The following is a 24,565-nucleotide window of genomic DNA, read 5'->3' as shown; positions in this document are numbered from 1 at the left end:
CAGAATGGTTTCTCATTGAATATATATGTTCCATAACTTCTTCATCCAGTTATCTTATGATGGCCACTTAGGTTCCATCCGTTCCTTGGCAGTTGTGAATAAATCATATATGAACATAGGAATGCATATGTCCCTTTTCATCAGTGCTTTCAAGTTTTTTTTAAAATCTAACAACAATACATTTTGATTATGTAATACTGTTGATTTACTTTGGAAATATTACATTTAGTGAGTTTGGTGCAAATGTTGTATGGCTTAGAAACATTTCTTCAGTGTTATATGATAGCCTCATCTCAAATTCCATTCCTAATGCCTGAGTGAACCTCTTCCTCCAGATCTAAAATACCGCAATCTTCGAATTGCATCACTAGGTTCACTTCCTCCTTTAATTGTGCTTAAGAAACTTCAATTATTTTCTCTATTACTTCTTTCAAAGTCTAGTAGCATTTAGCTATTTGTTAGAAATAGCCCAGTTGGTTGTAGTCTTTTCATTGATGTCTATCAATGAAGTCTGACTACAGACCCCTGACTTTTACATGTCTATGTGACTACAACCATGCCTTGTTTTTCTTCCAAATTAGCTTAGACTTCCCAGCCCCTTCCTCAATCTCCCTTTTCCCATTATAGCCACATATAAACTCAGACTTCCTGGCCAAAAGCCCCTTCCTCAACCTCTTTCCCAGTATAGCCACACTGTCCTGGTCAAATCCCCTTCCTTGCACTTCCTTTTCCATTATAGCAGACCCTGGGCTCCCTGCTAATGTCTGCTCCCATCCCTTTTTCCTGAACTTGGTTAGGTTGTGAGCCAATTCCCTTTCGCCAAAGGGGAAGAGGACAGGTTGTTCCCATGTCCATGTATAAAAAGGCTCTGAAGATTGCCTTTGGTGTGCTTGCTGGCTTATACCCTTGCTCATAAATAAATAAATAATATATATATATATATATATATGTAAAATGTAAAACTTTTGCTTTGCTCATGACTCTTGGTGTCTCAGTCCTTGTTTTAAGGCATAGACAGAGTGCGTTTTGCACTGTTTCCCACATATTGAAAAAAGAAAAGTCAAAATGATAAGGTCTCCTATAACCCCATCATAGATAAGTGGCTATTATTATTGGTATATATCTCTTTTTTAATTTTTATTTATAAAATGGAAATATTGACAAGATTTTTTTTTTTCAAGCATTACTCAGCTCTAGCTTATGGTGGTGCAGGAGGATTGATCCTGGAGCCTCAGGCATGAAAGTCTCTTTGCATAACCATTATGCTATCTACCCCACCCCATTTCTTTTCTATGTATAAATGCAATACAAACAACCTTTTTAAGAATGGCTAGTTTTCTCTCTTCCCAAACTATAGCTGCAATGTGATTATCAATTAATTGTATTTTATTTGTACTGTCTTCTAACCTTTTCAAAAATTTGTCCGGGAAATAGGTTTTATCTTTGAAGATGTATAATTATCTACGTAAATGGGGGGGGGGGGTGCAATTCCACAGCTCTTGCTCTGGAAATTCTTTCTTGGCTACTTTGACTAGTCATTTGCTAATGATTCTTAGCTCTTAGTTTAAGTTTCACTTCTTTTGGAAGTTCAATGGATCATAATATTCTTAGTAGTACTTGCAAAAACTTCAGTCGGTTTGTTTTTGTATTTTAACCAGAGCACTGATGAGGTTTTGCTTATGGTTGGGCAAGGTTTGGACAGTGGAATTAAAAAAAAAAATTTTTTTTATTACTGGGGAGTTAATGTTTTATACTCAACAGTAAGTACAATAATTTGTACATGCATAACATCCCCCAGTTTCCCACAAGGTCCTCTGTCATCCTTCTTGGACCTGTATTCTCCCCAGCAACCCACCCAGAGTCTTTTACTTTGGTGCGATATGCCAATTCCAGTTCAGGTTCTACTTGTGTTTTCTTTTCTGATCTTGTTTTTCAACTTCTGCCTGAGAGTGAGATAATACCATATTCATTCTTCTGTTTCTGACTTATTTCACTCAACATGATTTTTTCAAGGTCCATCCAAGATTGGCTGAAAACAGTGAAGTCACCATTTTTTTACAGCTGAGTAGTATTCCACTATGTATATATACCACAACTTGCTCAGCCACTCATCTGTTGTTGGGCACCTGGGTTGCTTCCAGGTTTTGGCTATTACAAATTGTGCTGCCAGGAACATATGTGTACACAGATCTTTTTGAATGGATATGTTGGGTTCCTTAGGATATATCTCTAGGAGAGGAATTGCAGGATCATAGGGTAGGTCCATTTCTAGCCTTCTGAGAGTTCTCCAGACTGTTTTCCACAGAGGTTGGACCAACTGACATTCCCACCAGCAGTGTAGGAGGGTTCCTTTGACCCCACACCCTCTCCTGCATTTGCTGCTGTTACCTTTTCTGATGTATGACATTCTCACAGGAGGACACTGGAATTTTAAAGCTTCAGGCATGAAAATATTTCTCTCTCTCCTTGCAATCTGTTAAGTTTGTAATTATCTGGGTCACTTTGTTGTTTTTGTTCACTGTTACTTAGCAGAGTACTAGACATTTATCATCTGTTACATTTTTATAACCCTGAGATGCATATTAATGCTTCTGTTTTGCACAAAGCTAATTAATTTACCCAGATAAAGGACTTGAACTCAGGTCAGTACCTTTACTTACATTATTAGTCTTGCTCACTATTACTGACTTTGTCCTTGTGGACAGCAATCATTATAATTACAATGTCATCAAAGATGATGGGAATAACTGAATAGAAAAGAATATGTTGATTGGTTTGAAAGCAAATAAAATTGGGATGTATGTTTGAATAGGAAGGCTATACAATAGACTTAAAAAGAGGAAGTAGAGAGTGGCTTTATGCATAAAAAAATTATAGTGACCTATAATTAGAATCTATATATTGGGTTGTCGGAAAAGTCATGATTTATTTTTCTATGTAAAAATGTGTCATGACTTTTCTGATAATCCAATACATTTTAGAATTGCCCAGGGAAAATAATGCATATTTATGAGGGGGGAGGTAGGTAGTTACAGTCCAAGAACCTACAGTGATTATACATCCATCATACCTGTAGAAAATGATGTGGTCCAGGAGGTGGCGCAGTGGATAAAGCACTGGACTCTAAAGCATGAGGTCCTGAGTTCAATCCCCGGCAGCACACGTACCAGAGTGACGCCTGGTTCTTTCTCTGTCTCCTCCTTTCTCATTAATAAATAAAATACTACAAAAAAAGGTAGTAATCTTATCAGGAGCACCCTCCCCCCGCAGTATGGTAACCGATAGGAAGGAGACTACAGGTGGAGAACATCTTGTGGGGTTATTGGAAAACAGAATTGAACCTGGGCTCCACTGCTTGCAAGAAAATTAACTAAGCACGGGGTGGGGAGATAGCATAATGGTTATGCAAAAAAGACTTTCATGCCTGAAGCACCAATGGGCCTAGGTTCAATTCTCCATACCATAAGCAGGAGCTGAGCAGTGCACTCTGATAAAAATAAAGAGTAAAGTTGAGTGGGCTGTGCTTGGGGGAAGATATCCTGTCCAATTCTTTTTATAGATGAGAGAGTCTAAGTCCCCCGTATAATTGACAACGTGGTAAAACTGTACAGCCAACGCCTATAGTGCTATTTGTTGAGTCACACTTCCTCTCCTTGAACAAACATTTTATTGAATGCCTACTGTATTAGGCATTTGGCAGTGATATGCATAATGCCAATACTGCAGATAGCACTTGGTATCCTAGTATTGATTAATGACTAATGATTAATGTTCGTTCTCCCCCCCCACCCCTTGATTAATTTTGAAGCTGCCCTCGGATGCTGAATTAAAGGGAAAAGTTTCGCGTGCGCCTGAAGCCAGGCACTGACAGGCGTGTCCTGGTGAGTGGCGTGACCTGGGTCATCAGCTGATCCCAGAGGCCGCCTATGAAGACAATGTCGCCTTCTGAGTGACTAATGGAGTGAATCCCAGATAATCCTGGTGTTTGGATGCGCCAGGGCGGGGCTAGGCGATGGTGTTTTGGCTCTGTGGTGACTCCACTGGCAGGGCGGCCGAAGGAAACATTTTCTGTGCTTTTGGCATCTGCTGCTAGGTGACCCGTTTACCCAGGCGCCCAGCCAGATCTGCAGAACTCACGTCCGGGTGGATCTTCCTTTCCAAATCTCCAGCTGCCACGCTAACAGGAGAGCGATACTTCAACTTAGGGAGACCCGGGACCCAGAAAAAGGCATTTACGCCGCCGCTACTGGTTTAAAGTCCCAGGTCCCGCTCTTCTCCGCCCTCTGCTTCCGCCCCGCAGGCGGGTGGCCTCAAGGCCAGCCGGGTCAAGTACTCTCCGGGTGCGGGGAAAGGCCACAGCTTAGGTGCTGCCACGCGAGGTCCGCCTAGCAGATACCAGCCAATCGTCGCAAGGCGTACACGAGTCACAGCCAATCAACGTTCATTTTATTCCCGGGTACCGCCCGCACCGGGACCTTTCTTCCTGCCCCTTTCCTGGTTCTTGCAGTCGCGGCTGGAGCTGCAGCGGCCGCCAGTGCTGAGTCGTCTCTGGGAAACGGTCCCCCGCGCTGGCGCCGTTCGGTTTCTCCTTTTGCTTTCACTGATGATGAATTCCTGCGTGATTCGGTGCCCACCCCGCGGAGACCACAGACATACTTTCAACTAGCGACTGGTGAGGGAGGGCTCGGCGCGGCCCGACGGTGCGGAGCGGCCTCAAGCTGCGAGGTCCCTTCGGCCGTGGAGGGGGGCGATGGGGCCGCGTTCCCTTTCCGGAGGGTGTGGGCGCCGATGGCCTCGGGGCTGCCCGGCTTCGCGCGGGGGTAGCCCGGGCTGCCATGTGGCCCGCGGCCTCCCTCCCTCCGCGGGTGGATGGTTTGCTCCGGAGGCTTGGACGTCGCGGTCCTGCCCGACACGCCCTCCCGCATCACTAGTTTCTTCTGCTGGTTGACCCTGGTCCCTTTTCTCCGAGCCTAGAAGGAGGCGCTCACGCCCCTTGTTCCTCTCTGTGTGTGTTGGGGGGGGGTGTCACATGTTTTATTATTATCTTTATTTACGTACTGGATAGACACAGCCAGAAATCGAGAGGGAAGGGGGTGATAGAGAGGGAGAGAAACAGAGAGACACCTTGCAGCCCTTGCTTCACCTTGCTTCACCACCTGCTTCACAAGGAAGCTTTCCGCCCTGCAGGTGGGGTCCCGGGGCTGGAACTTGGGTCCTTGTGCACTGTAACATGTGCGCTCAACCAAGTGAGCCACCACCTGGCCCCAAGGTCACATATGTTTTAGGTTTCTCTTGTCACTCTGAAGTTTGGGGTGAATTGAGGACTCTGAAACAGGGCGGGTCATATTGGGGAGTTCTGGGCCAGACTTAGGATAGAGGCCTTTTGTTCTTGGGTGATGTTGTTAGGGTCAAAGAACATTTTAGTTTCTAGGCAAAGTAGGTATCCCAGGGTTTTTTTTTTTTTTTTTTTTTTTTTTTAATGCCAGCGTAGTAAATGAAAATTCCCAGTATGTCAGCCAGAGAGATTTTTCAGGAAACGTTGATTTACGTAGCACCTTTCCATGCTCATGCTTTGAAAGAGGGCACTTGAAAAAAAAAACAAAAAAAAAAACAACAAACCTAAATTAGAAGACACCAAGGCAGAAAGAACTGTTTTATAAAAAAATAAAAAAGTAGGTACTTATATATGTACACACTGCTATCTATATTTAGAAACTTTAAGTAAAGTTAAAGAGAAGTTTTTAAATGGTTGTTCCATTTAAAATTAAAAGACCTTATGTTGAGAGCTTTCAGATTGCTAATTGTTTTTTCTTTTGTATTTTTTTTTCTTTAGTGATTTAATTATAAGATAACAGGTAGAATTCTACTGTTCCCGCCACCAGAGTTCTGTGTTTGCATCCCCTCCATTGGGAACTGCAGTGGTTCTCCCAAGGTCACAGATATGGGCTATTAATTCTTTTCTCTCTCTTTCTTTCTTTCTTTTTTTCTTTTTCTTTCTTTCACAGATATGGACTATTATTTCTTTTTTCTTTCTTTCTCTTCTTTTAAATTTTTATTTATAAAAAGGAAACACTGACAAAACCATAAGATAAGAGGGGTACGACTCCACACAATTCCCACCGCCAGAACTCCATATCCCATCTCCTGATAGCTTTCCTATTCTTTTTTTTTTTTCCTTTCCTATTTTTTAACCCTCTGGGAATATGGACTCAAGATCCGTTGTGGGATGCAGAAGGTGGAAGGTCTGGCTTCTATAATTGCTTCCCTTCTGAAGATGGGTTTTGGCAGGTCGATCCATACTCCCAGCCTGCCTTTCTTTCCCTAGTGGGTCAGAGCACTGGGGAAGTAGGGGTCAAGGACACATTGGTGGGATCATCTGCCCAGGGAAGTCTGGTTGGCATCATGGTAGCGTCTGAAACCTGGTGGCCTCTCCGAGAATCCCAGGTTGAAGCAGTTTCGTTTTGGAGCTCACACCAGGCGTTGTCTCCAAGCCGCCTGCTCCCATTTCTGTACCTATTTATCTACCTATAAATATTTGCCCACTTTTAAAAAATATTTTATTTATTAATGAGAATGATAGGAGGAGAGAGAGAAAGAACCAGACAACACACTGATTGATACATGTGCTTCTGGGGGTTGAACTTGGGACCTCATTCTTGAGAGTTCAATGCTTTCTTTATCCATTGTGCCATCTCCTGGATCACTAAATATTTGCCCATTTTTTCCTATGGTCCTGCCTTCTCTTCCTTTTTTTAAAATTTATTTTTATTTTTCCCCCTTTTGTTGCCCTTGTTTATTATCGTTATTATTGTTGTTGTTGGATAGGACAGAGAGAAATCGAGAGAGAAGGGGAAGACAGAGAGGGGGAGAGATAGACACCTGCAGACCTGCTTCACTGCCTGTGAAGCGACCCTCCTATAGGTGAGGAGCAGGGGGCTTGAACCGAGATCCTGATGTTGGTCCGTGCGCTTCGAGCCATGTGCGCTTCACCTGCTGCGCCACCTCCCGGCTCCCATTCTCTTCCTTTCTAAGTCAACCTACATCTATTACTACTTTAATCTCTCTGGGTCTTGATGGAATTGGGTTTCAGAGCTCTCTAGTCATCTTCCTTTTAACATTTCCTCTGAAAGTATGGACCAAAATTCATGCAGAAGGTGGAAGGCTTCTGTAATTGCTTGTCCACTGAACACTGGAATTAGCAGGTTGCTTCGTACCCCCAGCCTGTTTCTCTTCCTAGTGGGCTAGGTCTCTGGAGAGGTTGGGTTCCAGGACACATTGGTGGGGTCATCAGCTCAGGAGGAAAGTCAGCTTGAAGTCATAGGAGCATCTGCAACTTGGTGTCCCAGAGGCAGTAAGATAGGAAGCAGGACAAAATGTTTAATAGACAGGAACCAGAAAGGAGGAATAGAGCAAGTGAGTATAGGGAGTTTAGGGTGGTAAGAAAGATGGTCTATTGTAGGTATGTTTCATGACTTTAGCAGATTGCTAATTTCTATGTAGGGAACTTAATCTTAAACCCACATTATGTTTAGGAACCATAAAGTTCAATAGACCATAAATAAATATAACTTATTAAGTCATAAAGTAACCCGGTATTACTTGGTTAACTATTATAAATGACATCGAAGTTTACAGTTCCTAATGGGATAGTGATTCTTGGCATCATCTAGCTGTGCTTGTTCCCTTAAAATAGTGACATTTTTCTATTGTAAAACTTTCTGTTGAGCTGATAAGGTATCAAAGCTTTTATCTCCCACCCAGAAAATAATTGAGAAAACATTAGAATGATACACAATGTTGGTAGAGCTAAAATATTAGTTTCCTAAATTAATACTTTTATTTTAAAGTTGCCATGTGAAATATTTTCTGGGCTTACAGAGAAATTAAAAATATATATATATATTTATATAATCTGAATAGAGACAGAGATGAAGTAGCTAGAGAGAGGGAGAGGGGGAGAAAGAGACACCTGTAGCACTGCTTCATCACTTGTGAAGCTTTCCCTCTCTAGGTCAGGACTTGAACTTGTGTCCTTGAGCTTGGTGAAAAAACGTGTTGAACAACTGGGTGAACTTCCACCTGGCACCCTTTCAGAGGAATTTTAGATTTAAAAATTTTTGACAGCCATACTTATAACTTTGTCACAGTCTTTAATAGTGATGTGAGTTAATAGGGAGCATATTTTTGTTTTAGAAATCACTTTCGTAATCTTAACACATACTGTATTTTGTGAAAAATATTAAGTATAGCATTCTTTGCCTTCCCCTCCCTTAAGAAGCTTACAACCTTTATGTGGGTAGGCAAATTAAACACTCCTTAGGCACATTACTGTCATTTTGCTGTTTGGAGAAACTGAAGATTAGGGAGGTTAAGTTACTTCATCTCTGTTGGCTTTTTTCTACTGTTGTGCTTCTCATGGAAGAATTCCTAGCTGCATTTTGAGAAAGTAATTTTGAGCAGAATCTGTAGTGCTCATTTCTCCCTTTGACATTTTTGGAGAGGATATATAAAATCTCACATTGTATACTGGGACTGAAAATGAGGCTGACAAAAAGGATTGGATTTATTTATGTAAACTAATATTCATGTTCCTCTGGAAGTTCAGATATGTAAGCCATTAAAACAAATTGGCAAGCTTGTAAAGAGCTGGGTAAAAAAGCGTTTCGCCCCATAATGACCTTAGGTCCATACTTCCAGAGGGTTAAAGAATAGGAAAGCTGTCAGGAGAAGGAATGGGATATGGAGTTCTGGTGGTGGGAATTGTACCCCTTTTATCCTATGGTCTTGTCAGTGTTTCCATTTAATAAATAAAAATTAAGAAAAAAAAAGCATTTCAAGAACAAAGTATCGTATGCAGTTTTCTGACATAAGCATGCCAGCCAGCATGTCCTGTACCCTGGGCCCTCGCTCCCCCCTGCATCATCTGAGCTTCACCACTCAGACATTTTTCAGACAAAAGGCAGAGACAGAGCAAGAGAAGGAAATGTACCACATCATGCAAACAAAACTTCTCCCAGTGTGGTGGTGACTGGGTTATAACCTGGGTGACATGAAACCTGGGTTAGCCAAAGCAGGTTCACTATCTAGGTGAGCTGTCTCTCCAACCCAGGGCTATTCTTAACACATGAAATAAAAATAGCAATTTAAGGATGTGACAGAGTATAAGTAACATGATCAGATTTCTTATTTTAGGGATCTAGCTGAACTCAACTCAAGTTAGGATTGAGAGACATTGTTGAGGGTTCAGACTTGACTGGCTGATATTTTTGTGGTGGATTAGTCTTTAAGACTGAATAATTGCCTTCAACTCAACTTCACACCAACTCATATTCACAATAATATTTGAAGCAGAAATTTTCACTTTTAATTTTATTAGGTCATTGGTTTCATTTTTCTGGTTTCCTGGCAACCCTGTCATTCAATCCAGAAAACCTGGAGTTATCACCACAGTTTGTCCATTCAAGATCCTAAATATATCTCTGAAATGATTACCTTATCCCAGTGGTGCGCCGTCCACAAAAGGCATAAGCCTTACCTATATAATACGTTACACTCATTTTTTCCCCCATCTAATCAGAGCACTGTTTGGCTCTAGCTTATGGTGGTACTGGCGATTGAACCTGGGACCTTGGAGCTTCAGGCATGAAAGTTCTTTGCATATCCATTATCCTCTGAGTCCTTTCACTCTTTTTTTTTTTTTTTTTAATATTTATTGCTCACTCTTCCTTTAATGCTGTTCTAAACCCTGAATTATCAGGCAAGCATTACTCTTCTTAAGTCTTAGTTATGTATCGCTTATCGGAAATTTTTCATAATTCTTTTTGTCTACTCCATCCTTGAGTCACTTGTTACATTTATCATAGGTTTATAAATTTTTTTGTTTTGTTTTTTGTCAATTCTTTTTTTTTTAAATATCTTTATTTATTTATTGGATAGAGACAGCCAGAAATTGAGAGGGAAGGGGGTGGTAGAGATGGGCGAGAGGCAGAGAGACACCTGCAACCCTGCTTCACCACTCGCAAAGCTTTCCCCCTGTAGGTGGGGACTGGGGGCTCGGATCTGGGTCCTTGCGCATTGAGACACGTGCACTCAACCAGGTGTGCCACCACCCAGCCCTATAATGTTTTTAAAATACTTGCTTAAATACAATCGTTTTCTTTTACCAAATTGAGACCCTTTGTTGGTACAGATTATATAATAGACAATACATTTTGTTTAACCAACTTATTCTTTCAATTAAGTTTCTCTTTTTAAAATGAGTCAGGGACCACTTAAGTATGGAGGCAGTTGTGTTGTAAAAGCACTCGAACAGAATAAGATATTTTGTATGTTTTACTTTTTCTTCCTCTTCTAGGTCACGCTCGCAATTATGGATATTTAAAAAGATCAAGCAGTGTGGAGGGGGAGTTCCCCTCCTCACTCCTCCTTGGTGCTTTACTCCAGGAGTAATTTATAAACTGGAAATTTTTTTTTTGTTCCTAAAGAACTTGTATTTGATATAAACTTTATAGTGCTATTTATAATTTTTTGATTTAAGTGCCAAAATAAATTGTGCAAAGATATATAGATTTATACTATAACGGGGAGGATTTAATTTATGGTCCTAAACAGGCCATTTCGTCTCTGTAAATCTTCCTGAACAGCACCTTTTGTGTCTTGACTTTTTCACTTTTTAAAATTAAGTCTAACAATTCTGAAGAAGTAAGCAGTAGAAAAACAATTAGGATGAATTCTTCCACACCTGACTGCACATCAAAGTGTAGATCACTGAAGCATGCTTCCGACATACTTTCTGTGGTAACAAAGGGAAGTGAAAATCAGATCAAGGCCTTTATCTCCAGCCACTGTTACAATGCTGCAACTATCAAGGATGCCTTTGGCAGAAATGCCCTCCACCTCATTTGCTCTTGCGGGAAGAAAGGAGCATTAGATTGGCTGATTGAGAAAGGAGTGGATCCACTGGTCAAAGACAAGGAATCCGGATGGACAGCTTTGCACAGAAGCATTTTCTATGGACACATTGATTGTGTTTGGTCTTTATTGAAGGTAAGTGTTTCTGGTTTATTAAAAACTATTTGATTGTGCCTGTGCTTTCCTTGATCTTTTTCATACATTTCTCTTCCTTTCCAAAATGGATTTGAGTTTAATCTTACCATTTGTTGTCTTTTACATGTAAAAAGTAACTTTAGAATTCAAATTCCATATATCTTTTTTTATTGGAAATTTTTATGCTAGATCTCTCTACTGACTTTCTCCGCCCCACAGTGTTCTTATGAGAGATAGACAGGGAGAAAAGGAATCCAGGATAGACAGTAATGTTCCATTCATATTGTTATTTCATGAAGTTTTAAACATAAAATGTACTTTTCGGGAATAACTTTTAATCTGACAATTTAAGACCTTCATGAGCTGTGGAGCAGTGTCTCTCCTGTCTTTCTGTCTCTCTCTAAAAGAAAATAAAAAAGGTCACTGGGAGTGATGGAGTGGCACAGACACTCAGTAAGAGCAATTACCATAGTGGCAAAAATAATAATAAAATTGAAAAAAAAAGTGGTATGAAAAAGATCACCACAAACTAGACTTGTTCCAGGACATTCTGGCAATCATATCACAGATGGGGCTGGGTGGTTGATTATACACACTACCCTGTTGAAAAAACAAGGTTCAAGCCCCTAGTCCCCACTTGCAGGGGAAAGCTTCACAAGCAGTAGAGCAGTGCTAGAAGTATCTTTCTTTCTCCCTCTCCCTGCCCTCTCTTTTTCTATCAGTCCTGTCAAGATAAATAAGTATTACATATGTATCACAAAATAATTGTTCAATCAAAGGATGTGGGATTAAAAACTAGGTCGGCAAAATATCTCACTTTGGATATTACATCTGTGTTTGCACAATCCAAGTTCAATCCTGGCCCACACCATAGGAAGTTTCAGTTCTTTGGTACTTTTCCTCCCATCTCTCTGTCTCCCTCTGTCTGCAAAAGTTGGCCCCTAGAGGTGAAGCCCCAGCAACAACAGCAAAAAAAGTATTTACTGCCAATTCCCACTCTACTAGTGAAGAGTTGTTCCAATTCCCACTCTACTAGTGAAGAGTTGTTCTAGAGGAGCTTTAACATTCTAGTATTTTGGTCATACAAATGCCAAACGGTACAAAATGAGAGATATGTAATACATATAAAAGCAAAATTTACAGGTTAAAGCTACACAAAGTTGGTATTGTTGCTATGCTACAATAGATCACTACAACTGTGACTAGAATATGAGGTGAGGCCAAAATGCCATGAAGTAGGTCAGTGTAAGTATCAGAAGCAAAGATCATACTGATTGTGAGCTAAATTAATCATGTTTAATATGATCTTTCCTTACTGTTGTCCATATACTGATCCCACCAAAAAGAAAGAAGAAAAAAAAAAAAATCAAGATCCAGAAAGGTCTTTTAAGGTTACATAATTTCCAGTGGGATAAAATAGAGATATATTCTACTCTCCTTTCAAACTTTTTTTTTTTTTTTTTTGGCCACCAGGGTTATCACTGCTGAAGCTCAGTGGCTATGCATTGAATCTACTGTGTCCTTCTCTCTCTCTCTCTCTCCCTCTCCCCCATCCTTTCTTTTATTTAAATTGTGTTTCTGTAATCTCTCCCTGCCAATCTACTGAACTTTGAGTGCTATAGTTATATGAAGTGGAATTGATACAAAGACCCCTCTCACTGTAGCCTTTCTAATTAGCGTATGGAAAGACCAAAGGAAAGAAAAATCTACTAAGCAAACACAACTACTTTATCCAAGAGGAAAATACAAAAAGGACAAACGAGGTTTTGTTGGAAAAACTATATCAGGAGAATATATCCACCGAAAGATCAGAAGAGATTTGATGAGAAAACACTCAAGCCAAGGGCAACAAGCTAGCTCAATGCGGTTGCCCAGTGATTTTAGCCAAGGTGGCAAGACTGACTACGGATTTCTAAAAGGAACTATAGCTTAAAAGAGAGGGAAAGTCCCAATTTCAGTCCTGACCCTACTTCAAACTGAAGCCCCAAATATTTTTATCTGAATAGCCAATGCCTAGGATAGCAGTAAATTCAGGAATCCTTGGTAGTCATACAGTTTTACAGCAAAGAGTGGGGAAAGATAGAAAATAGAGCTGACATTTTAATTCTTGCTAACCTTGGCTTTCCCTATAAGATTATAAAAAGGAAGTTAAATTGATATCCAGAGGTTTTAGCTATTAAAAATTAACAGTTTTAATATAAACGAAGTTTTTATAGGTCGGAGATAGTTTATATAGCATAGAACTTGCATGCCAGAAGCCCCAGATTTGATTCCCCAAATTGCGTATGTCAGAACTAAGAGATGCTATATACCTACATATGTGTGCACATACATATACTCTCATTTTTTAAAAATTCTCTTTATTGGATAGAGATAGTCAGAAATCAAGAGAAATGGGAAGATAGGAAGAGAGACAGACACCTGCAGCCCTGCTTCACCACTCATGAAGCTTTCCCTCTGCAGGTGGGGACCGGGGGCTCAAACCTGGGTCCTTGTGCGTTGCAGTATGTGCACTCAACCTGGTACACCACCACCCAGTCCCCCCCTCATTTTTTTTTTTTTTTTAGATATGCTTATATGTGATTTATAAGACAACAATCTTATAAAATTTAAATAGAAAGATGAAAGCATACCTTGCATGAATACATGTAAAAGAATATAATTTTCTTAATATCAGTGGTACAATAGAATTCAAAGCATGAAGGTGGGACATATGTAGAGAGAAAAATCTTAGTATAAGTACTGTTACATTTATTGCCTAGAAATTTTACAGCATTTGTACATGGAGGATGGTTATTTATTTTAAGAACATTTAAAAAATTATTTATTAATTGACTTTCATGAGAGGCCAGCACACTGCTTTGACCATCTGCAGTGCTAGCGATGAAGCCTGGGCCTCAGGTTTGCAAAGCATGCACTCTATTGAAAGACCTGTCCAGTCATGATTTGGGCTCTGTAACTCAAAGTGTTAGTGTGTATACACATGTATACAAAGACACAGATCCAGAGTTATGGCATTCTTAGGCAGTCTGGTCTTGGAAAATTTGCACTTCTAGAAAATTGCATTTCTTCATGCTTTCTGGCCCTTTCTTTCACCATATATTGGATATTTGATTTCTATTAGGCTTTCTATATAAGGAAAAAAAATGTATGTGAGCATGAGCGATATTACTATTATGTCTATTTTTAAATGGATTTATGAACTTTATCATCTGATTATTTTATGTTTGAGAATCAGGATTTACTCAGATAAATGGTTAAAGTTGAACCTTTTTCTTATTTATTTTAGCATGGTGTTAGTCTGTCTATTCAAGATAGAGAAGGCTTGTCAGCTTTGGATCTTGTCATGAAGGATAGACCGACTCATGTAGTATTCAAAACTACTGGTAAGACAATTCTACAAACATTGCTTATCCTGAACAATTCCAATGACATTTTATTTTATTTTATTAAATCCTTAAGAAAATTTGTGGATATATACAGAGAATTTTAACTTTGGAGTGTTTTTTTTTAATTTTAATTTTTTATTCAGAACACTTATAATTTTGGCATCTATAAGAATTTAAGTACAGACTGAAGTGAGGAGACAGAATTTTAATTTCTGTAATGTGTTGTTGTTTTTAAAATATTTTTATTTATTTTATTATTGTATAGAGATAGAAGTTTAGAGGGTAGGGGAAGAGAGAGACATGTGTAGTCCTGCTTCACCACTCATGAAACTTTCCTCTACAGGTGGGGACCAGTGGTCCTTACACGTCATAATGTGTGCGCTCAACCAGGTGTGTCACCGCCTGGCCCCTGGTGTTTGTTTGTTTTTTAAATGACTTTATTCATTTATTTTATAGAAACTGAACAATTGTAAAGTAGGAGGAAGAGAGAGAGAGAGAGACAACACACATACCTGTAGCACTGTTTTACTACTCGTGAAGTTTCTCCTTGCCAGGTGGGAACTGGTGGCTTGAACTCAAGTCGTTTCACTATGATTTGTGCACTTAACCAGGAACACCTTGTCCAGTCAGTGTGCTCCTAAGAGGTAGCATCTGCATTTAAGGGAAAAGGAAAAAGGAAGAGAATTTTTTACATGCATATTCTGTTAATTGCATGTGTCCCTTCACTGTGTTCCCTTTTGTGCTTTGGCTATGGGACTTGCTAGGAAAAGAGAAGTGATAAAATTGGGAACTCTATAAAATATTTAATTAGTAAGGGCAATTTTCATTTTTATTTCTATTTGGGGCATTATGTTGAGGTTAACAGTTGTAATTCTAGGCAAAAAACCTTCTAAGTCTTCCAAAGTAAGATTTTTGGTACTGTAAATTTAGTTGTAATTAAGTTTTGTCCAAGCTAAATGGGTATTATCTTAATCACTAGTATACTTTGCATCTATCAAAAACAGACGATTGCGAGTTAATGTTTCTGTAGTAGCTGTGAGCATATTTGCTTCATTTAGAATTTTCTGTATATGTGTAAATACCATCCTGTTTTTATTTATATATTTGAAAGAGAGAGTGAGTGAGGGAGAGGCACCAAGACCACTGTTCAGCTCTGGCATATGATGATGATGTTGGGAACTTAATTCTGGAATCCCTGACACCTAAGACGTGTGTGTTACAGCTGCATAATCACCCCAGCCCAACATCTTGCTTATAAAATAACTTTTCATGAAAACTAAGTGGTAAGGTATAAATGTGAGTTTGTTTATACTGACAGAAACCTTTTCTGATATATTATTGACGTATTCATAATTTTAAAGAAAACGTTGGCAACCTTTCTAAATACAGATAGTTAAGTTAGCTTGAAGCAAGCTATTTAGCAAAGGCAATTTATACGAAGGAAATTGGGCAGTTAAACTGATACTTTAACTAACACATGAATATAAACCTTACTTTCATTTTAGATCCTACAGAAGCCTACACTTGGGGCGATAATACAAATTTCACTCTGGGTCATGGAAGCCAGAATAGCAAACATCATCCAGAGCTGGTGGATCTGTTCTCCAGGAGTGGAATTTATATTAAACAGGTACTTTTAGAGATTCAGAAGAAATTTTGGGGGATGGTCCAGGAGATGGAGCAGTAAAGCACTGGTCTCTCAAGCAGGAAGTCCTGAGTTCAATCCCTGGCTGCACTTGTACCAGAGTGATTTCTGGTTCTCTCTCTCTCTCTCTCTCTCTCCTCTCCTTTCTCATTAAAATATAAATTAAAAAAAAAAATTGGTGCCAGCTGGTGGTGTACCTAAGTGCACATGTTACCATGCAAAAGGGCCTGCTTTCAAATGCCCAGTCCCCACCTGCAGGTGGGAAGCTACATGAGCTGTAAAGAAGGGTTGCAGATGTCTCTCTTTCTCTTTCCTTCCCTATCTCCCCTTCCCTCTCAATTTCTCTCTTACCTACAAAAAAAAAAAAAGTTTGATAATTCATCGTTTCTTTTGGGTTTTGTTAACTTTGAAGTTATTTTAATTAACTTTTTTTTTAAGGCGATCTCTTTTTATTTATTTTTTTAAAATATTTATTTTCCCTTTTATTGCCCTTGTTTTATTGTTGTAGTCATTATTGTTGTTTTTGATGTCATCGTTGTTCGATAGGACAGAAATGGAGAGAAGAGTGGAAGACAGAGAGAGGGAGAGAAAGATAGACACACCTGCAGACTTGCTTCACCGCTTGTGAAATGACACCCCTGCAGGTGGGGAGCCGGGGGCTCGAACTGGGATCCTTCCGCAGGTCCCTGTACTTTGCGCCACGTGCGCTTAACCTGCTGCGCTATCGCTCAACTCCTTTTGATTAACATTTTAAGAAATCATTGCTCAACAAAACTTAAGTTCTGTTTTTAGATTTTCTTGACTTTATTCATGTTTATACCATGAGAAACTTCGTAAGACTGTAAGATGTTTGTGCAAGCAATATTAGAAAATCAGAATGCACTTTATTTTGATTTACTGTTTTAAAGCTAAAGTTCTGCTAATCAAAAGTTGAAATGATTTTGTTCATTTATAAAAATTAGAGTTAAGTTGTTTTTAAAACGAGTTAGAAATTCAATGTTAACTAGTTTGAGGGAAAGGTACCTCTGTTCTTCATTGTAAGTAATTTAAAAATTTGATATGCCTGCAAAGGTTTTGCTATAGTTTCCATACTCATTTTTCTCTGTAACATGTTGTGTGTGTATGTGTGTGCTTGTGTGAAATTTATTTTTTAGCTTAAGCCTTTCTCTTGAGGTTCATTTCAGTTGTACTCTGGGCATACTTTTCCAGGCTTTTTAATTTGACATGCCTGAAGCGTTATTTTTACCACTTACCGGTTTTTCTTTAATTTAAAGCTTAGTTTCTAAATTCTGAGACTATCTTCTGAACATGTTTATTGACACTAACCTCTGGTTATTTCCTGTTGTAGTTGTTAATACCATTGACTTTTAGCTTGAAAATATTTGAGTAATAAAACTATATGATTACCATATTTGAGGCTTTGTAGAATTCTTTTTTTGCGCAGTGAAAGCTCCTATCTATACTATTATACTATCTATACTATTATAAGTATTCTTTGAAAAAAATAATAAAATAGAAAACCCTAGAGAATATTGAATTTTGAAAAGCTAGAACAGTCCATATATGGACGAAGAATGATTAGAGCACTAAAGACTGGTGCCATGATAGTGAGGATTCTGTTGGGGAATTTTTTTTTTTAATTTTATTTATTTATTATTATCTTTATTGGATAGAGACAGCCAGAAATCAAGAGGGATGGGGTAATAGAGAGAGAAAGAGGCAGAGAGACACCTGCAGCCCTGCTTCACCACTCATAAAGCTTTCCCCCTGCAGGTGGGGACTGGCGGCTCGAACCCGGGTCCTTGCGCATTGTTTCTTCTTCTAGCGGTTGCCCTTCTTCTGTAGCCAGTCAACAGCGTCAGGTTGAGCCTGATGTAAAGTTTCGAGACCTCCTTTGAATCTGGAGAGGTGGCAGTCGTTGACTATGTGGGTCACGTTTGGCAAAGGACAGCCCCTCAACATTAAGTTGGAGGACTCGAAGAGCAGGACCAACAGCTTGAAAGCTGTTAGGAGCTGCTTGTTGTTGGCTTTGAAAGTGACTGGGATCCATGTGGATTCAGTCGGCTAGGAAGGATCGTCAGTTTCCCCAATGAATGGGTACTCACGGGATGCACCACGGGAAGGTCGATCCAATGCATCCCCTTGAGCATTGTAATACATGTGCTCAACCAGGTGCGCTACCACCTGGCCCCGGGCCATCTTATTAGGCCTGAAAGGGACTTGAGCTAATTAAAAGACATGGGATGGGCCCAAGTCATAAGCCTGGTGTCAGGATCTTTAGTAAGATTGAGGGAAAGTGCAGCATGGCAAGTGGTTAGAGCAAGATGTATGTGTATGTGTATCCTGATGTATGTGTGTTATAGAACAATTGAGCCTATTCCAGTTGAGAGGGTTATGGATGAAATAGTATACAAAGAGAAAGCTGTTTTACTTAAGGAAAAGATGTAAGAATATTTTGTGAAGAGACCTTAACACTGAGGTTTAAAATGACCACTACGATAAGATTTGAAAGGAGGACAAGCAGTGCATGACTCAGGAAGAGGAAGCAAGAGTTGGGAAGATAGTTTATTGGTAACACATAGAACTTTGTTCTGGTTAAAAACAAAAAAAAAGCAAGTTTATGACTTGATTTACTGAAAATCAGTGATATGTAAAGTTCTACTAATCACAGAAAAGTCATTGATCCTATAAGACATTACAATGTAAAGTAACTGCTACTGGGACAGATATATTTTAGGGAGAGTTGAGATGAAAAAATCGTAATCAGTTATCTTGTTTAAAAAAATAGAATCTAATTAATAATTTGTATTTTTATTAAGAGCTCAGCTATAGCTTAGGGTGGTGTTAGAGATTGAACCCGGGACCTTTGATGCCTCAGGCATGAAAATCTTAGATAACCATTATGCTGTCTCCCCAGCCCAATTTAGAAGTTTAAAAGTTGGAAGACTTAAACTCTAGTGTTAGGTATTTAATAATACAAGTCAGAAATAGAATGGTATTTTATTATGTAATATAAAATTGCACAAAATGTATTATTTTGGGTTGCATAAAATTACTTTCACATACAAGCTCTTAATTGTATTACAAGTTCAAGTGTGTTTGTTTTTCAAGTACTTGTTAATGAGAATGACTACATTTCCAAGATATTTTAGTATGTTTAGTTACTTATTTTTAGAACTTACCAAAGATACATAAAGGATACATAGATACATGTAAATTGACTTTGGAAATCAGTGTATAATTCTTTTATTTTCCAGAGTACTTTTTGTCTTTTAGACAGTAATTTTTCTTTTTAAATTTGTGTGCCTGTATGTATGTTGTGGGTAGAGGACAGCCTTGGCTATGTACTGCTTCCTGGCTGTTTTGACATTAAATTAGAGACAGAGATGGCATGCCACCACAGCACTGGAACTTACTCCATTTCCAAGACATTTTCCATGTGATTCTGGCATTTAAACCTGGACTGCATGCATGGCACGGAATGTCCTCTTCTCCTTAAGTTCTCTCTCCAGCCTTTAATCTTTTTTTTTTTTTTAAAATCTGTTAGAAAAGTGCATAGAGGCTGGAAAATAATCTCACCAGGATAAGCATTTAACATGCAGGAGGACCCCGTTTGAGTACACTTCAACATTTGGGACAATATACAGAGGGAAGTTTAATGAAGAGTGGAACAGTGCTGCAGGGTATCCTCCCCCCACCCCCATCTCTTTCCCTCAATTTACTCTTCTTTCTTTCTGTCTCTATCTGAACTAAAAGCTGTGGGGGGTGGGAAAGGCAGGGTGTTGTTAAAATTTGTAGGCTCTAGCCGGGCTGGCTTGCTTCACGGGCGGGTAACAGAGACACGGAGACAACGGCTGGGCAGGGAAGCTGTATTTCTTTATTCAGGAACAACGATTCATAAACTAAGACAAACTAATCACCAAACAGAACTCTGCTGTCTCTTTGCGGCGGCACAAGCACTCTCTCTCTTACTCTGGAACTCAGGAACCCAGGAACTCTGGCACTCTTGAACTCAGGAACCCTCTCCCGCGGTTCCTTGGGGCGGGGCCAAGCAGGCCCGCGAAATTAACAGGACTCATCCAATTCTCTTGGCGGGGGAGGGCTAGAACAAACCAATGTAAAGCATACGACAGCAGGGGGCAGAGTCCAGTTGAAACAGTGAAATCTTACACGAATATGAAGTCCCAGTGCAAAAGAATAAAAATAGTAAAATAGTTTTAAGGTAAAATGAGTATACTGAATATTACTTTATTTTATTTATTTTTTATACTAGAGCACTGCTCAGCTCTGGCTTATGGTGATGCTGAGGACTGAACTTGGGACTTTTGGTACCTCAGGCCATAAAGTCTTTTTGCATAACTTTCTGCTTGCTGTCTCCCCAGCTCATGAGTGTACTTAATTTTAGATGTATTGAAAAAGATGTATGTGGGATAGGAACATAGATATGTAAGTACTGACATTTATCTAGTTACCTTTTACTGCCTTCTGAAAATATCCATACTCCTGTTTTCCTATGAGTATATGAAAACATAAATTTATGTATCAGAATATTGAGAAGAAGGCAGAGAGAACAATTTGAAATTATTATTTAAAGTCACGATGCTATTAAAGATATTGGATAAAATTGGAGAGACATAAAAAAATAATAATGACCCTCTACTGCTCGGCTATACTTGATGCTGCTATATATTTTTGATAAAGTACTCTTAAGGCATTTTTACTATTTTCTTTAATAATACTCATCATTATGTGGTAATTGTTACATTTCCTCTAATGATACTTTGCTTAATTCTTAATACTTTCAGTTTTTATGAAATGGGATAATTCCTATATATATAAAGACCTAAACTTAAGAATGACTATTTTAAGGGGGGGGGGGGGTGGGAGACTTTCCCAAGTTCACATTTCATAATGGGAGAAGATCTGAATTCAGACCTCTGATGACCACCTGGGATTCCCATGCAAAGAGGAAGCTTCACAAGTGGTGAAGCAGTGCTGTGGGGTCTCTTCTTTCGGTCTCTGTCTCTTGACTTCTCTCTGGCCAGAAAACAGACTCTGCTTTGATTAGTGGGATCATACAGCCATAAAGCCCCAATGAAACTCTGGTGGCAAACAAAAGAAACTATTTTACTTAGTCTCTGTAATAGCATGTGCTTAATTTCTTTTTCTCCCCATATGTTAGTGGGTTTTTTTTTTTTTTTTAGTTTTAAAATAAAGCATGGGGGCCAAGCCTTGGTGCACCCAGTTTGAGCTCACATGTTACCATGTGTAAAAAACCAGATTCAAGCCCCTGGTCCCTACTGGCAGATTGGGGGGGGGGGGGGCGCAGGGGCGGGGAGAGCTTCACCAGCAATGTAACAGTGCTGCAGCTGTCTTTCTCTCCTTTTCTAACCTCCCCCTTTTCCTCTCAATTTCTTTCTCTTGAGAAGAAAGGCAAGGAAAGACCACCAAAAGCAGTGGATTCATTGTGTAGGCACCAAGCCATAGCAGTCACCCTGTTAGGAATAAAATAAATAACAAAGTGTATGTTTTTGATTTTTATTACATAAAAATTTAAGCACGGTCATAGTAGAAGAGTAGAATGAATCCCCATGTACCTATCCTTCAGTTTAAACTATTATATAAGGAGTCTTCTGTTTTGTTTGCCAGTAAAATAATAGATAACTTATTCAGAAAAGTTTAATAATATTTTCTTTCTTTCTTTTTTCTTCAGATTGTGCTTTGTAAATTCCATTCAGTGTTTCTGTCTCAGAAAGGAGAGGTTTATACCTGTGGTCATGGTCCTGGAGGTCGTTTAGGACATGGAGATGAACAGACATGTTTGGTAATTGAAATGCAACATTTTGGTAAAACTGGAAGATTCAGTTCACTGAAATGTTTTAACCAACTATAAGTAGAAAATAATTTACCAGCTGATAATCTTAAAAAATCAGTTATTGGGGGGCCGGGTGATGGTACACTTGGTTAAACGCACATGTTATAATGTACAAGGACCCGGGTTCAAGACCCCAGTCCCCACCTGCAGGGGAGAAGCTTCACGAGTGGTGAAGCAGTGTTGCAGGTGTCTCTCTATCTGTCTTCCTCTCTATCACCCCCTTCCTTCTCAATTTCTGGCTGTCTCTATCCAATAGATAAATAAAGATAATTTAAAAAAATCAGTTATTGGGCCAAGTGGTGGCATACCCATTGAGTGCACGTGTTATCATGTTCAAAGACCCAGGTTCGAGCCCCCACTCCCCACTTGCTGAGGGGGGAGCTTCATGAGTTGTGAAGCAGTGCTGTGGGAGTCTTTTCTCTTTCTCTCTGTCTTCCCCTTCTTGATTTATCTCTGTCCTATCAAATAAATGAACAAAACATTAAAAAATTCAGTTACTTTTCTGGTATATCAAGTTTAGAGTAAGGGCAATTTATTTATAAAACCCTTGTGAATTAGTTAAGGTTTTTATTTATTTTATTATTATTTTATTTATTATTTTTAGCCTAAAAATTGGACTAATCTTTTCATTGTATAATTACAATACTGACTCCTGTGTTACTGAAACTTTCTATTTTACTTGTAAATGAGTGTCCATATCTTACTAAACTTTATCCGCTCATTTCTGAATTGTATGACATAGTCACTAGTCAAACAGTTTTGAATATACTGTCATCAGATTCTATTTGTGTTTTTTATATAAATACTAGATGTGTTAAAGTTAATTTTTTTTTGCAGGTCCCTAGACTTGTAGAAGGATTGACTGGTCACAACTGTTCCCAGGTAGCAGCTGCTAAGGACCATACTGTCGTATTAACTGAAGACGGATGTGTATATACTTTTGGTTTGAATACTTTTCATCAATTAGGAATTATTCCTCCACCTTCTAGTTGTAATGTACCCAGACAGGTAAACATTTTTTTTGAACAATAATGTTTAAATGTGTCTGTTACAGAATCAATATGGAATTTAAAAAGGTAGTGACAGAACAACATATTTATATTGAATGCTGTATATTTTTTAGTACTAAATCTTTTATTTTCCACAGGAAAAATGAACTATCTGCCTAAAATGTTAATATGCCACTGTTGAGAGTTTTTGTATCTGTTAAACTTAAAAAATACTACCTCTCCATTAAAATGTCTTGTATTCTGAGAAGAGTTGGGGGTCTCGGTATGAATGCTGAAGTCTGTAATAACAACTGCTATTGATTACTTAAGGGAACATTGCCCGCATATATGCCATATACTTGCTACTGTCCTGGATCCTAGCAAAATTATACTAGTTCATAGATGTATAGTAAAGTGCTGTCTTTGTTGCTTTGAATAGATGCAGGCAAAATGTCTGAAGGGAAGGACAGTCATTGGAGTGGCAGCAGGTCGATTTCATACAGTGCTGTGGACCAGAGAAGCTGTTTATACCATGGGGCTGAATGGTGGACAACTGGGTAAGAGAATACTTATGACTATATCTGATCAATAAATTGGATTCTTAAAGTAGATATTTTGTGATTTATTTACTTTTATTCTAGGTTACTTACTAGATCCCAATGGAGAAAAGTGTGTAACTTCTCCTCGTCAGGTCTCTGCCCTTCATCATCAGGATATCGGCCTGTCTTTGGTTGCTGCAAGTGATGGGGCCACAGTCTGTGTTACCACCAGGGGAGATGTCTACTTACTTGCAGACTATCAGTGCAAGAAGGTGGCTTCTAAGTATGTATGTTCCTGTGGAAGAAACATAGCCTTTAGTAACAGTTTAATCCTTCTAATAAATGTTTGAGTAGTTTTTTTTTTTTTTTCCTTTGAGTTCTAAAGTGTCATGGGGAGAAGTGAATAAGCATAGAGACAGGGGTTTTTATTTTACTAACTTAAGCCTGTTGTCAAGGATCCAGCTAAGATATAAAAGTTCATTTTAAGCTGTAAAAACAGTATTTCTGAACTCTGTTGAACAAAAAGTTAAATATCTATATGATTTTTATGCTTTGCAAGTACAGAACTAGCTCAGTCATAATTTTTGATTTGTAGCACAGTTGTGTCCATGCTTAGTCACTTTTTTTTTATTAGGTACTTATTTAGTTAAAACAGTCATCATATAAAGATGGGTCCTTTACTAATCAAAGTGTACTTAGTTGGCATTTTATTTTATCTTTGTATTTGTGTAGCCTGTTAGCATGTTATAGTAGCATTTGTGTGCCTGAAAGCATGTTATAGTAGCATACAGTGAACTAGCTATTCAGTTGACTAGTCCAGAAAGTCTGTTAAAGCAGAATCATAAAGCTAAAGTATTGAGTTCATGGACTGAAATTCACCATCTTCTGTGCATAAACCATACCTTAATACACCGTCGGTGATTTTACTTTGAGCAACATAAAGTACTTAAAAGCAGTTGTAAAGTTTATTAAGTGCAGAGTTCTGTATTTTGCATAAATTTTCAATATTGATTAATATTGAAATAGTTGGAAGGTCAGACAGTGGTGCACCTGTTTAAGCGCACACATTACAGTACACAGGG

General features: G+C 38.8%; 1 protein-coding gene across 3 annotated transcripts in view; it reads left to right on the top strand.

The window, feature by feature from the left end:
• Positions 1 to 4,527: 4,527 nt before the first annotated feature.
• IBTK (inhibitor of Bruton tyrosine kinase) overlaps positions 4,528 to 24,565 on the top strand; it is an 81,327-nt gene continuing 61,289 nt past the window's right edge. For all 3 annotated transcript variants that reach the window (XR_009553667.1, XM_016191454.2, XM_060205428.1), the window contains exons 1-8: positions 4,528 to 4,672; positions 10,355 to 11,046; positions 14,336 to 14,432; positions 15,941 to 16,065; positions 21,794 to 21,904; positions 22,793 to 22,963; positions 23,384 to 23,501; positions 23,586 to 23,766. Coding sequence is in view for 2 of the 3 variants with exons in the window: in XM_016191454.2 (XP_016046940.1) it covers positions 10,726 to 11,046; positions 14,336 to 14,432; positions 15,941 to 16,065; positions 21,794 to 21,904; positions 22,793 to 22,963; positions 23,384 to 23,501; positions 23,586 to 23,766 (1,124 nt within the window). In the remaining variant the exon portion in view is untranslated. The remainder of the gene's footprint in view (positions 4,673 to 10,354; positions 11,047 to 14,335; positions 14,433 to 15,940; positions 16,066 to 21,793; positions 21,905 to 22,792; positions 22,964 to 23,383; positions 23,502 to 23,585; positions 23,767 to 24,565) is intronic.

This window comes from Erinaceus europaeus, chromosome 13, assembly GCF_950295315.1.
Source record: "Erinaceus europaeus chromosome 13, mEriEur2.1, whole genome shotgun sequence".
In the NCBI taxonomy this organism is placed as follows: domain Eukaryota; kingdom Metazoa; phylum Chordata; class Mammalia; order Eulipotyphla; family Erinaceidae; genus Erinaceus; species Erinaceus europaeus.
Note: the sequence above shows the minus strand (reverse complement) of the source record. Positions and strands in the feature narration are given on the sequence as shown.